General features: G+C 38.5%; 1 protein-coding gene across 4 annotated transcripts in view; it reads right to left on the minus strand.

Annotated features, from left to right (window-relative positions):
* CDHR1 (cadherin related family member 1) overlaps positions 1–17,657 on the minus strand; it is a 265,262-nt gene that overhangs the window by 52,551 nt on the left and 195,054 nt on the right. For all 4 annotated transcript variants that reach the window (XM_077454893.1, XM_077454892.1, XM_077454894.1 and 1 more), the window contains one exon: positions 122–189. In XM_077454893.1, coding sequence (XP_077311019.1) covers positions 122–189 — 68 coding nt within the window. The remainder of the gene's footprint in view (positions 1–121; positions 190–17,657) is intronic.

The following is a 17,657-nucleotide window of genomic DNA, read 5'->3' on the forward strand; positions in this document are numbered from 1 at the left end:
CAATAATAGTTACATAGTTACATGGTAGGTGAGGTCTAAAAAGACACAAGTCCAACCTATGTTTCACACAGTTTCTTTATATTTTCACACAGTTTCTTAAATTTCATGTGAAAATACTTACGGATCAGAACCGGCACCATATATGGAATACTTGATTTCACCCCAAAGTCCAGAATCCAAGTCGGTTGCCTAAATAGATAAAAATACAGTAAATATTTAAATGAAACTAGAGTTCATAAGCCAATCAATGCCTTATGAACCAATAGTACCACTCTGAAATGCTCTATGACATGGGGAATAGCATAATAAAATAAAGAGGGATAGGCTAGGGTTGCAACTTCATCCCTTTACAAATGAACACATACTAATTATACAGATTATGTGGCTGATTAAGGTGGTAATTACACTCAGTTGGTGCCTTATCTGCATTAAATTAGCCTCAGTCATATGTGTACAGGTTTAAAGGGAAGGTGACCCTGTGGGGGGGGGGGGGGGTACGGTGCGGGTGGCTAATTGTGAAAAGTGTTGAGGTCTACATTAAAATTAAAATAAATCTCCACTCCATAAATCTAATACTCTGTAGCCACATACAGTTGTGCTCAAAATTTTGCATACCCTTGGAGAATTGATAATATACAGAATGTACAATTTTTTAAGAAAACATGAGTGAGCAGGCAAAACACATTTCCTTTTTTAAGGGATTCATATTCAACTGTAGGTCATCACACAATTGCACAATAATAAAAAAAAATATGGCAACAAATAAACAAATGAAATGACCCCTGTTCAAAAGTCTGCGTCCCCTTAGTTCTTAATACTGTGTATTGCTCCCCTTAGCATGAATGACAGTGTGCAGTCTTTTGTAATAGCTATCTATGAGGCCTTGAATTCTTGCAGATGGTATAGATGCCCCTTTGTCTTGGCAAAATGACCCCAGGCAAAGCAAAGTCTTTGGTCATTTTTAATGAATCTCACGTCTGAGATCTCATCAGAGTGGCTTGATGATATTAAGGTCAGGTGACTGTGATGGTCACTCCAGAACCTTCACCTTTTTCTGCTGTAACCACTGGAGGGTCAACTTGGCCTGTGCTTTTGTCATTCTAGAAAGTCAAAGAGCGTCCCATGCTCAGCTTTCATGCAGAAGAATGCAAATTGTCTCCCAGTGTTTTCTGATAACCCCCTGAGGAAGATACGCCCCCCCCCCCCATAGTATCCACACGCATAGGTGAGGGACCAGGATGGAGTGAGAGACAATATACCTGCCTAGAGGAAATACAAGCCATACCCATACTGTTTTCAGTATCTATTAGGCTCTATGAAGTACGGTGCACTGACGCACCTTATGCATGTGAGTACCCCGGCGAGGTGGCGGTTTTTAACTTGTGTGTAATAAAATTTTAAAACGATATTGCACGATCAGCTTTTTTCCTTTTTCATGCACTATTTGAATGCTGCATTGAGGAAACTTCTGATCCAGGGAAACAGCTGAGAAACCCATAGTGGTTCATATGCGTGATTTGACTTAGTGTAAAAGCTAGTCACACGCACCAAGGTGAGCTTATTACCATAAGGGGTTTCTGGATTTCACCTAGGCATGATTCAGAATCACTGCTGGATGTAGAAGAATGTTGTTAATTTGATCACTGGAGATCATGTCGTTTTAAATCTATCTCACCACCATGAGTACTTTGTTTCTCATCACAGCTTAACACAGGCTGCTACCAAAGACTGTTTAATGTTTATCATATAGGGACAATCATATGGTGTATGCACTTGCACTTCTTTATATATATATATATATATATATATATATATATATATATATATATATATATATATATATATATATATATATATATATATATTTTTTTTTTTTTTTTTACTTTTTGCAATTTTGTTGTCACATTGGTATGCATTAAGCACTTTCTGTTGTTATTTTAGTTTGTGTTATATGTATATGGGGGCACCACGTAATGGTTAGGTTTATATATTTTAATCAAATTTATTGAGTGTGGTTCTGGCACTATTTGCACTTGTGCACTTTTTTTCCAGTTGTGTGTTTACATTTGTGTGCGCATTATTTGCTTGCCACAGATTGCACCTGCACTTTATACCAGCTGTGTGTTTATTATTTATGCACTTTATTACTCACCTGTGTATCTATAATTATAGATCAAAGCATAAATTATTAGGTTTAGGACCTATCTAGCGCAGCGTATGTTATCTTTATTTTCTGATAACATGTTGCATTCATCATGCCATCAATTTTCACAAGATTCCTTGTGCCTGGAGAGATCATACACCCTCAAAACATCAATGTACCGCAACTATGCTTCACAGTGGGGATGGTATTTTTGTCTCTATAGGCCTTGTTGACCCCTCTCTAAACATAGTGCTTCTGGTGTTGCATATTGTAACTAGGCTTTTTTGTGGCATTGGGGAAGGCATCTTTCTGGCAATGCAGCTAATTTTTGTTCAAGCGTCATCATTTTGTGCTCCTTGGAACAACCATATCGTCTTTTTCCAGAGCAAACTGTATTTCTCCTGAGGTTACCTGTGGGTTTTTTATTTGTATCCTAAACAATTCTTCTGGCAGTTGTGGCTGCAATCTTTCCTAGTGTACCTGACCTTGGCATCAAGAGATCCCCAAATGTTCCACTTCTTAATAAGTGATTGGACAGTACTGACTGGTATATTCAAGGCTTTGGATATCTTTTCATATACTTTTTTATAAAGCTCCATTACTTTCTTAAGCAGGTCTTTTGACAGTTTTTTCTGCTCCCCATAGCTCAGTATCTAGCCTGCTCAGTCATCCATGTGAGAGCTTACAAACTGATTGACTGTTTATACACAGACACTTGCCACATGTGCTATAGCTGCAAGACAGCTACAGTGTGGACTTAAATTGAAAGGAGAAGGGCATAGACGTCCTCCCATTCTCCCACTTCAGACACCTTCAGAATTGGCTGATCATAGATCTCGTGGTAAAGGGCCAGTCGCAGCAGGCCCTTTACCACATGATCAGCTGTCAGCCAATGACAGCTGATCAGGGAAATAAACAAATGCCGGTTATTGTTTTTATTTCACGCTAATAGCGTGAAGGAAAAAAAAGCTGTGGCTGCTGTTAGAGGGACATTGGTCCCCTTAGTGCCCAATTGTGCTGCAAATCAGTGCCATCTATCAGTGCCCACCAGTGCTACCTATCAGTGCCCATCAGTGCCACATATCAGTGCCCATCAGTGCCACATATCAGTGCCCATCAGTGCCACATATCAGTGCCCACCAGTTCCACCTATCAGTGCCCACCAGTGCCACATATTAGTGCCCATCGTTTCTGCCAATCAGTGCCTCATCTTCAGTGCTGCCTATCAGTGCCACCTACCAGTACCTATCAGTGTCCATCAGTGCCACCTATGAGTGCCCATCTATCAGTGCCACCTCTCAGTACCCATCAGTTCCATCTTATCAGTGCCCATCAGTGCTCATCAGTGCAGTCTCATCAGCACACATCAGTGAAGAAGAAAAGGTACCTGTTTGCAAAATGTTATAACAAATAATCAAAAACGTTTTGTTTTTTCAGAATTTTTTTGGTTTGTTTAGCAAAAAATAAAAACCCCAGTGGTGATTAAGTACTACCAAAAGAAAGCTCTATTTGTGTGAAAAAAAAATTATAAAAATTTAGTTTGGGTACAATGTTGCATAACAGCCCAATTGTCATTCAAATTGTGACAGTGCTGAAAGTTGAAAATTGGCCTGGACAGGAAAGGGGTATAAGTGCCCAGTAAACAAGTGGTTAAAAAGCCATAGATGTTGGAAATTAACCTTTAATATATATATTAAGTATACCAAGGCTAAACATTCTAGGATATGTAAACTTTTGATCAGGACCATTTGGGTGATTTCTGTTAGACATGTGCTCACTGAAATATTTTGTTTTGGAATTTCGTTTTCGTCCAAAAAATTTATTTAGTTACTCCCGAAATTCGTTTTTATTTATTTTGTTTCGTTAAAAAATGCATTAGTCTGAAAATCCAAAATAATTAAGGTTGAATCTGTCATTGAAGGCTCATGGTGTCTGTTGAATGTTCTAAGAAGATTCGACAGAGCAGCTAAACTGTACGATGCCACAATCATACGTTTCCAGTCGAATGTTCCACCTACAAGCTATAGTAGAATTCTAATGTTGTATGACACTAGTAATAATTATATGTATTAATTATTATTACTAGTCAACCAACATTAGAAATCTTCTATAGCCTATGGACGGAGCATTTGACCGTAAATGTCCACTCGCGGGCGACCGCTTCGTCAAATCTTCATGTCAAATCTTTTCTCTCTATGTGGAATAATCTTGTACTAAGAGTTAGGTTAGGCACATTCAAACTTTTTTGCTATTTTCTCTATAATATCGAATCTTTTCTCTCTATGTCAAATCTTTTCTCTCTATGTAGAATAATCTTGGACTAATAGAGTTAAGGTTAGACACATTCGACCACAGGTTCGATGGACACAGATTGCTATTGTCAGCATCATGTCGAATCTCCTATCTATATCGAACTGCTGTCACAACGAAAACGAAAATAAAGCATTTGTTTATGTCGGATCTTTCGGTTTTTGGATTCTGCACGTTCGTTATCCTTTGTTAAAAAGATAACGAAAATACCTGAAATTCGGACAAAATGCATTCGGACGAAAACGAATGCAAATGTCTAATTTCTGTTATCATTATGATGTAAAAAGGAGCCAATCAACTACAGTATGTGATAATAAATGGCTTCATATGATAACTAGTCTTAATAAAAGAATTTGGCATGTCAAATAAGTCAAATATTTTCAATAGCAATGGCAAAAATCGTGATTTCTGCCCGAGCATGCATTGCTGTAGCCTTTTAACATGCAGGAACATGCAGCTTAGTATATAAAAAGAAAACTGATAACATCAATACAGTGCCTTGAAAAATCCCTTGAAATTTTCCACATTTTGTCATGGTACATCCAAAAACGTAAATATATTTTATTGGGATTTTATATGATAGACCAACACAACGTGGCACATAATAGTGAAGTGGAAGGAAAATGATATTCAAATTTATTTTTTAAAACAATATGTGAAAAGTTTGGCGTGCATTTACATTCAGCCCCCTGAGTCAATACTTTGTATACCCACTTACTTCAATTATAGCTGCAAGTCTTTTTGGAGATATCTCTACCAGATTTTCACATCTAGAGAGTGACATTTTTGCCTATTCTCCTTTGCAAAATAGCTCAAGCTCTGTCAGATTGGATGGAGAGCGTCTGTGAACAGCAATTTTCAAGTCTTGCCACAGATTCTCATTTGGATTTAGGTCTGGACTTTAACTGTGCCATTAGCACAGAATATGCTTTGATATAAACCATTCCATTGTAGTAGCTCTGGCTGTATGTTTAGGGTCATTGCCCTGCTGGAAGGTGAACCTCCACCCCAGTCTCAAGTCTTTTGCAGACTCTAACAATTTTCTTCTAAGATTGCCCTGTATTTGGCTCCATCCATCTACCCATCAACTCTGACCAGCTTCCCTGTCCCTACTGAAGAAAAGCATCCCCACAATATGATGCTGCAACCGCCATTTTTCACGGTGGGGATGATGTGTGTTCAGGGTGAGGTGCAATGTTATCCGCTACACATATCATTTTGCTTTTAAGCCAAAAAGTTAAATTTTTGTCTCATCTGACCAGAGCACCTTCTCCCACATGTTTTCTGTGTCCCACCACATGGCTTCTCGCAAACTGCAAATGTGATTTCTTATGGCTTTCTTTCAACAATGGCATTCTTTTTTCTACTCTTCCAAAAAATGAAAATAGACTAGTGAATAAAGAAAAAGTAGACCTGGCGCTATACCTTTAAATTCTAAACTATGGTGAAACCAAATAATAATTGTGCTCCTCGCAGAAAAACAAAATAATAATAAATTGAGTAATGAATTAAAATGAAAAAATGAAAATAAAAGGAAGTGAAGGGTGAATCCACAATATAAAATGGAAAACTCAGTAATTGCAAATCCCCTTAAATTGGGGTTGATTTAAATATAATATTACCACATGTGTGGGGAAAAAAAAAACCTTTAATAATTTTATATCTATAATATTAGTGTACATGTATATAAATCTCTTTTACAATCACGCTGTAAAAAATCTTAAACATAAATACTTGTGACAAAAATGCATATAATGGAAAAAGGGTGAGTCCATAAATTGCCAGAAAGCATGCAATAGTATAAATGCAAGAAAACGCTGATAGAAATTCAAAAAGTCCCAAAGGATGTAGACTGTGCAGAAGACGTGTGCCCACTAATAAAAGATCTTCCCAGTGAGTGTGACAAAAATTGATATTGCCCTCAACAGATGCCCTGCGCCTGCTGGGGTGGGATAGCCTCCACAGTGTAAGCCCCTGTGCCGCTGTTTGACGATTCTCTGGGGGGTTCGGTTGTCATCCGCTGGGAAAATGCCACTTAGGCTCTCAATGGAAAAGAGGAATATCCATAGTGTGACCCGTTTTTGCAAAAAAGATTTTATTAAATTACAGATATTGTACTCACATTTGTATAAAAGTGAAAACGCCAATGCATAAAACCATCTGCCGGCCGCTACAGCTAATTGCGGAGAGTGTGCGTCCTATGGCCACGCCCAACGCGTAGGCATATTTATTTGTCAAAAATTTGTCAAAAATTTGTCAAAAATTTGGAAAACCATTTATCATTTTCTTTCCACTTCACAATTATGTGCAACTTTGTGTATGTGTATCACATAAAATCCCAATTAAATACATTTCATAGTTTCATAGTTAGTAAGGTTGAATACAGACACCAGTCCATCCAGTTCAAACTGAGTGAGTGTCTACAACTGTCCTTATCCCTGTACATTGCACACTCACATCGGTCCCTACCCTCAAGGAGCCCACAATCCAAGGTCCCCATTCACATATTAGGGCCAATTTTGGACAGAAGCCAATTAACCTACCTGCGTGTCTTTGGACATTTATGTTTTTGGTTGTAACATGACAAAATGTGGAAAATTTCAAGGGGTATGAATACTTTTTTGAGTCACTTTATCTGTAATAGAAGTTAACACAATGTAAAACTGAATATGGTATTCATTTAGAGATAACATATGAGTCAGTTTAAAATAGCACTCTCCTGTGATATAAAATAATGTGCTGTAGTACAAACTATTCTATTTATAAGTCATATTGATTTTACAAGATGTGAAGCATGAAAATAGATATTCCAAGCAATTCCCACATTAATACAACACAAAGCAACCTGAAGGAGCTGTCCAACAAGAAGTGATTGAAAAGCACATAAGAAGATCTAGTGCACCTGTCTAGACAGTAGCATTTAAAGAATTACTGTCTTGTTCTTTGAGGATCAAGCTTTATAACCTAATCTCAGAGAAAAGCATTGGTTACAAGCTCGCTGATATCGAAATAATTATTACCCGGTAAGTTTATTTAAAAATGGAAGACCAAAATGACTGTTATACCATACCCCAGTAAAAAATCATGTCACAGACCTGAAATAGCCAGTAATCCATACAATACACAAAACACAATGCAATGGCATTGTAATGTATTTAAATTACATTGTTTAATACGGAAATACAACTAAATTTGTCAGGTGAGTGCAGTCAGTGGAAAATAGGTCACATACAGTCAGTAGTAATTAATAATGTGACCAACAAATAAAGGAACATAAAAGGAAAACTATGCTATGAAAATGACCACACATGTAGATAGAAATTCCACGCAAAACCATTATTATTCCACAGATTTAAGTCTTTATCCACTATATGAGACTCATAACCCATAGCCTGCCATAGATTTTGGTTGGTCTTTCAGTGATATTTCACATTTGATTTAAATGGTTACATCAGTTTTGTTTAAAAAATATAGAAAATACTGTACATTTGCTACACAATCCATGCTGTAATTTAATATGACTAAAATGACCTTTCATTTTTTATCTGAAGTGCTGTAATTTTATGTAAAATTCAATGCAATATAGCAACCAGGAGGTACTCTGTATACAATTGGTGTACAGAATGCCTCCAGAAATGTAAATTTTTGCTTTAGTAGTTGACTCACTGATTTTCCTAGAAGTGTGCACTAAGATAAAAGTTAGGTTTTAGGCATCTACTGCAATAGAAGTTTACTTTTTGGTGAGGTACTTCCCAGGGGCTAGTCAGGTTTAAAGAGATGCAGACACTACTGCTTTCATCAGTAAAAGACAGAAAGTGCATCCGCTGATTAATAATAAAGCAGAAAAAAAACAGCTATATTTATGCAGCAACAAAAGGTAAGACTCAAACATTTTTTTTTAAATCACCCAGATGCTATTGTGTTTTTCTCAACAAAAGTGTAGTTACGTTTTAACAGTTCTTTCAGACTAAAAGCATATCAAAAGAAACAAAACCAACTTTTGTTGCAATATTCACCTTCAAGCAAAAGATTCCCCCACAGTATTTTATCATCTTGGACCACCCCAGTTTATGACCGGAAAGTGAAAAGAGAAGTAGCACAGTGATGAGCTCATCTCTCTGCCACTGCCTTCTCTTCCTATGACATACTTCTTATCAGTACATGAACTGATTGGTTCCTTGTGCTACTTCCTTATCTCACACTCCAACACTTTCAATACAAAGACTACAAGAGGCTGATACCAAATCAGATTCATGTTTTTACACAGTTTCCATTTACCAAATCGATTTAATTTTATATTAATGATTACAGAGCTGTATTAAAAAAGAAGCATTAGATATACAAAAAAAACGTATACTCACCTATATAGATGCAGCATCGATCCAATGCTACATCCTTCCCCAGCAACCTCTGCTTTGAAAACTAAGAGATCATACACCACTGATTGCCTAGTTCTGCTCTCCACTGTGAGCTGAGAGTGGTGACTGTCAGTCTTCAGCTCTCGGCTCTGTCCCTCCAGTGCTCACTGGACCACTTGGCTGGGGAGGAAGCAGGTGGCTCAGTCTCCAAGTGCCGCTCCTGATGACATCCCTCTGATGAAACACATGGGGTGGGGCTTCTTGCATCATCGTGTCACTTCTGGTTTCCAGTCCATGGAGCACAGGGTATATCAGATACACTGTTCTATATGCCTTTTACTTCCTGACCAAATGTAAGTGTAATTTTAAGCCTTTTTAACAATAAATCTTTACAGATTTACACAATGAGGCTTGCCTCTGTTTGTTTACTCATTAGCCTATCATTAATGTTGATATTGAAGATCAAGGAGAGAAGAGGGAGAAATTTATACCATACAGAGGACACTGAATACATATGTATGGTGCCTTCTAACCCTTTTTAGGGGTCAAGCTTTCAGTGAGTGTGGTTCTGGGGGGAGCAAGAGTGGAAGCACCCTTGGAAAAACCCAATAAAATATTTTTGAAAAAAAAAATAAAAAAAAGAGTGGAAGCACTTTCTCACCATGTGTGTAATACGTACCAGTATAAGAGCACCATGATTTTTGAGGACTTTTTATATGGACTTATGAATTGTTATTATTTTTTAATGTTATTTACTATTATGCACCATTTATCTCCATACTCCCACCATATGGCACTGTAAACTAGTATGACTTACCAGCTAAGGGCATTATATATCACAGTAATTGAACCCATATTATAATTTGTTTGGCAGTGCCACACCAACCTCTATTTTATTTTAGGCTGACCCAGCTTCCAGGCATCTGGGTGGATCCCAACTGTAAAGTCAGGTTCTTTCCCCAGCCTGGATGTCAGGCATTAGCCCGCTGTCAGCTGAAAACAGATCCCAGGAGTGTAGAACAAACTGCACTCCTGTGATCCACAGGAGATGTAGGGCCAAAAAAGCTTTGGCCCTACTTCTTTAAATTCGTGTTTTAGAAATGTGCAGAGTTTATTTTTAACACTAGATGATCCTGTTCCAGAATATAAGACAACACTGGAGGGTGTACAAATTCTCTTTTCTGTCCAAACAAAAAGAGTGTAATAGCCAATGCCAACAATAAACATGCTGATGGCCAACCATTCTCCACTTTACCCAAAACTAAAAAAACAAAATGTTGTCTCCAGTTATACTTTCGCTGCATTCATATCTGGGTAGAGCATTTTCCTGGCAATCTTGAAGCCTTTTTTTCCAGGTGTTTGTCAGGCATTTTTAGGTGTTTTTTTCATGTGTATCAAGCTTCGGGAGTTTGTTTCGTGGGCTGGGCAAGGGGAGGAGATCAGTTTGATGGGAGGAGAGGAAATCTTAAGGCATAAATTGAAATCTGTGGGACAAAAAGCACTTGAATATGCAAAAAAAAAGCTATTTACTTATTTGAACGTAGGTAGATGGAGTGTACAAGTGTGAACAGAGACAATTAGAAAGAATGCTGTTCTGCATAGTCAGACATAATAAGGCATAGTCAAGCATAAGGAAGAAAGCAAAATAATGCTCAAGTGTGAATGAGGACTTAATGCCACCCTAAATATTCACATTTTTCTATGTGTATGTCCACATACAGGTATATGTATTTTATAAATCATAGTAATAGTCATTTTAATGTCTTCCATTTGAAGCACCTGGATGATCCTGACAATCGTTTTTTCTTCTGTGTTCTAAACTGACCAAACAATGCACAGAAATGACCTGTGTTAATGTGGTCAGTTTTCATCCTTTGTCTGGCCATTCAGAGGTACAGGACAGTGTACCTGAATTTATTCTCTATTGACAAGAGGAGATTAGGTGGGATATGATCAACATGTATAAATACTTAAGTGGTCCATATAGTGCAATTGGTGTTGAGTTATTTACTTTAAGGTCATCACAGAGGACAAGAGGGCACTATTTACGTCTGGAGGAAAAGAGATTTAATCTCCAAATACGAAAAGCTTTCTTTACAGTAAGAGCTGTGAAAATGTAGAATAGACTCCCTCAAGAGCTGGTTCTGTTTAGCTCAATAGAATGCTTTAAAAAAGGCCTAGATTCTTTCCTAAATGTACATAATGTAACTGGGTAATAACATTTATAGGTAAAGTTGATCCAGGCACTATCCAAATGCCTCTCAGGGGATCAGGAAGGAATTTTTTCCCATGCTTTAGCAAATTGGGTCATGCTTTGCTGGGGTACACCACAAACCTGGCTCTCCTATCCTGGCAGTTAACCTAGTAATGTAAAAACCTGTAGGTACTGTGACCTGTGTGATCAGGGTAAAACATTTGTTGCCACAGCTACAGATGAAGAGTTTATTATACAGCAATACATCAACTGTGGCAAAAATTATATAATTTACTTGATCAACTGTATTTTATGCAGCCTCCAATATGTAGGCTGTACCATATGTCCTTTGAGAACCTGTATAGGGGAACATTATTGTGGCATTAATAATCCAAACGCTAGAAATATTTCAAATGCAACACGTCACTTTAGGGGATGTCACCAGGGCGATCTCTCCTCTTTCCGTTTAGAGGAATAGAATGGTTGTCTCACTCACCCAGAGGGGGTGATAGGGAGAGAAGTCTACTGGGCAGAGAAGCATGGTGGATCTTTAGATTAAAAACTAGATCACCTCAGGGGTTAAATCTGAGGTGGGATCTGGATTTGCACTTACATTAAGAATGCCTCTCCCCAGAGCCTTCTCTCTCTATTTTTTTCCTCCTCTGGTGTCTTTTTTCACATACCTAGATTATCGTTTTTATTTTTCGTATCTAACGTTTTTTTGGTGTGTTTTAATTATGTATATGTGCATGAGTGCATGCACGAGTGTGTGCATTCATGTACTTATTATCACTATAAGGTGTGTGAGAAATAGTGGCATACATATGGATCACTGTATATGCAGTGTAGCTGATTCCCCCCTTTTTTGGGTAATTGCTTGCAGTCAATTAAGACAATTAATGGGTGGAGCATGTGATCCTTAGAGCCACTATTTATTTCAAAAGTTTCAGGTCTGTAATGTGGTTAGGACTAAGGCCTTATAGGCTGAATCACATCAACCTTTCTTATTGCGTTTGGTCACTCTGGCTTGTTAATAAATACTACATTTTTTAAGAGCAATCACCAGAGTGCGAATCATCTTTTCCTCATACACCACTAACACCCTAGACCAGTGATGGCGAACCTTGGCACCCCAGATGTTTTGGAACTACATTTCCCATGATGCTCAACCACACTGAAGAGTGCATGAGCATCATGGGAAATGTAGTTCCAAAACATCTGGGGTGCCAAGGTTCGCCATCACTGCCCTAGACCATTGAGAGTATGAATCATTAACCACTACTCTCTGATTTTTCCAAGCCTGTAGACTTTACCTTACACAATAAGCATCTGTGGGGAACTATGTCAAACGCTTTTGCAAAATCCAAGTATACTACATTCACAGGCACCCCTTTTTTTAAGGTTTTACTTATCTCCTTTTAAAAAGAAATCAGATTTGTTTGACAACTTATGTCTTTTATGAATCCATACTGTCTGTTGCTGAAACGATTCTTTTCCCAAGCAAGAACTTATCTATGTGGTATTTTATTAAACTCTCCCGTATCTTCCCAATTATAGAAGTTAAGCAGGTCTATAGTTACTTGGTAAATACTTTGATCCCTTTTTAAATATAGGCACCACATTGGCCTTATGCCAATCCAGTGGTACTATTCCAGTCATTAAAGTGTCCCTAACAATTAGAAACAATGGCTTTCAAATGGCTGAGTTCAATTATTTTAGGATCTGTTGGTGGATGCCATCTGGTCCAGTTGCTTTACTCACCTTTATTTTGTTTAAATATTTCTGTACCATATCAATCTTGAGCGATTGTGGATCATTTGGGGCTGTGTCAATACCATCCCCATTATGGACATGAGTTCCTTTGTATAAACAGGGCTAAAAAGGTTATTGAATACATTTGCCTTCTCTTTGTCCCCAGTCATCAATTCCAGATTATTTTGTAAAGGGCCTGCATGCTCAGAACTGACCTTTTTACTATTAATACATTTGAAGAATTTTTGGCGGTTTGTCCTACTATCTTATGCAATTTGTCATTAGTTTTGAATTTTGCAGCCTTCCTTTTATATTCCTTTTTATATATTCTGCTATATTCTTTGCAACGTTTAAATGATGATAGTGTTCCTTCATGTTTATATTTCTTAAAAGATATTTTCTATTATTGATAGCTTTTTTAACTTCATGTGGTAAAGTCTATAGGCTTGGAAAGATCTGTTTGTAAATGAATAGAAACCTGGCTAAAATACCAAAGTCAGCGAGTAGTGGTCATGATTCTTATTCTGAATGGTTTAAGGTTATCACTGGTGTACCCCAAGGTTCAGTGTCAGGACCCTTAATTTTTTAATATATTTATAAATGATATAGGGTCTGGGATTAAAAGTACAATTTCAGTGTTTGGAGATGATACCAAGCTATGCAGTGAAATAACGTCCTTACATGATGTCTCCAACTTACAAGCCAACCTCAATGCACTGTTTAATTGGGCAATCATGTAGCAAATGAGGTTTATTGTTGATAAATATAAAGTTATGTACTTGGGAGCTAAGAATATGCATGCATCATTCATACTGGTGGAATCACTGGTTGAGAAGGCTCTGGGTGTTTTGGTAGATCATAAGCCTAATAATAGTATGCAATGCCAAGCTGCCATTTCCAAAGTGAGTAAAGTCCTTTCTGTATTAAGAGAGGTATAGACTCCAGAGAGAAATGTATAATTTTGTCCTAGTACAAATCATTAGTAAGACCTCATCTGGAAAATTAGTTCAGTTGTGGGTACCAGTTCACAAAAATCATATCAGGGAACTGAAGAAAGTGCAGAGAAGGGCAACCAAACTGATAAGAGGCATGGAGGAGCTCAGCTATTAGGATTTATTAGAGAAACTGAATTTATCCTCTCTTGAGAAGAGGCAATTAAAGGGGGGTAGAATCAAGATGTATAAATACATAAGTGGTCCATATAGTGAAGTTGGTGTTGAGTTATTCACTTTAAGGTCATCACAGAGGACAAGGGGCACTCTTTATGTCTAGAGTAAAAGAGATTTAATCTCCAAATACAGAAATGTTTCTTGACAGTAAAGAGCTGTGAAAATATGGAATAGACTCCCTCAAGAGCTGGTTCTATCCAGCTCAGTAGACTTAAAAAAGGCCTGCATGGGGGGGCATGGCTGACTGGAGCTGAAGATGGATGCTTAATCACACAGCTCGTCCACTAGGGGAGAGAGCCAGAGCCACACAGGCCCAATCCAATCTTCAATCTACAGCCATCCTCGCTCCAGTTACTCCAGACACCACTGATGTCATGTCCCACAAGAGGATGAATGAATATAAGCCATAAAAACTGACTACTATCTTCTTTGAGCTAGCGGGGAAGGTTTGTTTCTCCCAAGATGGCACCGACCTGGCTGCGCTGCAGAACCCATACTCTGATCTCCCTGGTGAAATTCAAGATGACACAGCCACCTTGGTCTCCTCTACATCTCCGACATATGCCCCTGAGGGAAATCCCCTCACAAACAGCCCGGCGAAGGCACACATGAGGATGCACCAACACCACAGTCACTGCATCAGCAAATCGAGGCCCAGGGTTTTAATCCACTGCTGTCTAACCAGGCAAACTGTATTGGACACCATGTTAAAAGATGTGCTGCTGTCCTTACAAACATCTTTAATGACAGATTTATCCTCACTATTCATTAAAATCTCCTCAGACATACACACTTTAACTGACAGAGTTACATGTATTGAAAGTGGTATGAGTGAATGCACCTCAACAGTGATCGATATCATTGATATCTATGATGATGTGAAAGAAGAGCAGGAATGGATGCGAGCCAAGCTGGCCGGTTTAGAAGACAGATCCCATCGTAATGATGTTAAATTGTGAGGAATCCCTGAATCCATCCTGCCAACGGACCTACCCAGGTGCGCAAAGGAACTCATGCACATTATTATACCAGGCGCCTCTCCAAGCGACATAATAATCAATAGAATACACAGAATCGCTAAACTGTCCCACCTAGCAGCCTCAGTACAGAGAGATGTACTGAGGAGGGTCCACTTCTTCCACACTCACCCTATAATGGCATACAATTCTTTCCAGACCTCTGCTCTTCAACTAAGAAGGCCACTGAACCCAATTACCAAGGGGCTCCAAAACCACATTTTGTATGAATGGAGAGACCCTGCAATGTTACTCTTCTCCAAAAATGGAATGTTGCATGTCTTCAGCGACCTCAACAAGGGAATACAACTCCTATACACATGGAGAATCATCCTGGATCCTCCCGCAGACACTAACCCACCTCTACAACAATGTACAACATCGTCCTCACGGCACAGCTACAACAGAAAACACACCTGAATATGGCCTCACCACAACCTCATGATGGGCCAAACGCAACACAATAGCTCTCCCTGCTGAGACTGACTAACTCCAAAGTCCTCCTCAGTTTTTTCTGACTGTTCTTACCCCCCAGAGTGGTTTCAGCTTCACTTCTTGGTTCCGCTTCAAGTTTAATTGTGATCTATCACCTAACAGAAAAGTTAACTGGTTTAATTTATTGTTTGTACGACTAACTTATTGCTCTATCTGCAGCTCTAGTACCCTGACTGCAGCTAGACTCAAAGGGTCTCCAATAATCCTGCAACCCATCGAACAGCAACATTTTACCACTGATCACCTTGTCTCACCTAACTGTAAGTTTTCAATCTCTCTTTACACACGCCCTACCAACAAAAGATGCCACTCAAATTCCACTCCTTAAATGTTAATGGGCTAAATAATCCAGCCAAGAGACAATTCACTTTTCCAAAAAACTACAAAGTGGCATCATATGTGCCCGGGAGACTCATGTCCTACCATCTGACACTCCCTGATGCACGAACAACCATTTCCCCCACATCTACAATGCCTACTATACCTCAAAAAACTGGACGTCCTGATAACTATAAGAGACACGGTAGACTTCCACCTGAAGAATGAACTGTCAGATCCAAATGGTCGCTTAATAATTCTGGTATGCACAATCAAAAAGGTTGACTATATGCTTGTAAATGTATATGCCCTCAACACTCATCAGATGCAGTTTCGACATAAAGTACTATATACAGTCCAATCTATTCAGAAGGGACACCTAGTTATCTGTAGAGACCTTAACCTGGTATCCAACATCCATATGGATACCACGTCTGCAGCAAAAAGAATGGAATCCCCCCTGAAAAGATTTCTCATATCACATGACATGTTTGATGTATGGAGTGTCACCACGGATCCAAAAGAGATTTTACCTATTTCTCCCTATGCCATAACTCCTACTCAAGAAAAGACATGTTCCTTACCAATAAATGGTTATTGCAAGAAATATGTGCATCTACAATTCACACCATGACATGGTCGGACCACGCTCCAATCACAATATCTATTGGAAATTCCAAATAACACCAAAACGCGTTTCCATGGTGTGCAAACAATTATATATTACACACAAAGCTTTCATACGTGGTATATTAATGAAATTGGGATCCCATCATAACAAGAAGAGGACGACCTTGACGACCTTACATCACAAATTGCTCTAGAAACAAAACATAAAGCTGGCCCCCATCCCTCAGAGGCAGCACAACTAATGTCCCTATGACAGAAACTCAGAACCCTCCTCCTCTATTCTTTCAAAAATATCCAACAAAAATTTAAAGCTACTACATATTCCACTTCACACAAAGCAGGAAAAGGTTAGCACAACATATTAAAGGGAAAAATGCAATGCTAAAATAGCTCACCTCTACCACCCTCACACAAAAGAACAATTGACTAACTCTCAGGACATTTCCAACGCATTTAGTGACTACTATAGTGATCTGTATAACCTTAAAAAAGGCTCCTCGACACCTCAACCCTCTAGTGAAGACATAAATAAGTTTCTACAACACATCAACCTCCCCTGACTGATAGTCATTTATCACACTTGAATGAACCATTCACAGAAGAAGAAAATTCTTGCCACAATCAACTCACTCCCTTCAGGTAAAGCATCAGGCCCAGATGACCTGACATGGGAATACTATAAACAATTCCCCACTCATTTAACCCCACACTTAAAAAGATATTCAACAGAGCTGCCTCCTCTTCTAAATTTACAAACAAATCACTGAATGCATTGATTAATAACACTTCCCAAACCAGGGAAGGAGCCAAATACATCCCAAAACTTCTGCCCAATCTCACTACTGAATCTAGACCTAAAAATATACGCTAAAACTATCGCAGCATGCTTGTTAGATGTAATTAAATTACATCTTAGATTAAATCCATACCAGACCCTTATCCGAACACGCAACCTGGCAGGCCACAGGAAAAGAGGTAGAGGTACAAAATTTAAAGGAATGCTCCCAAAAAAACGTCCATTTTTTAAACTTTGTTTTGCATTGATACATGTCCCCTGGGTCAGGACCCGGGTCCCCAAACACATTTTATGACAATAACTTGCATAGTAACCTTTAAAATTAGCACTTTCTCCCATAGACTTTTAAAGGGTGTTCCCCGGGTTTCGAATTTACAGCCAACACCCCAAATTCGGTGAACGGGTGAACAGCCAATGTTCAAGTTGAACTCACGTTCGACCCGAACATAAAGTAATAAGTAGTAATAAGCTATGCA

This window comes from Lithobates pipiens, unplaced genomic scaffold (genome assembly GCF_037356315.1).
Source record: "Lithobates pipiens isolate NorthernLeopardFrog02 unplaced genomic scaffold, aLitPip1_a1.2 Scaffold_25, whole genome shotgun sequence".
Lineage (NCBI taxonomy): Eukaryota > Metazoa > Chordata > Amphibia > Anura > Ranidae > Lithobates > Lithobates pipiens.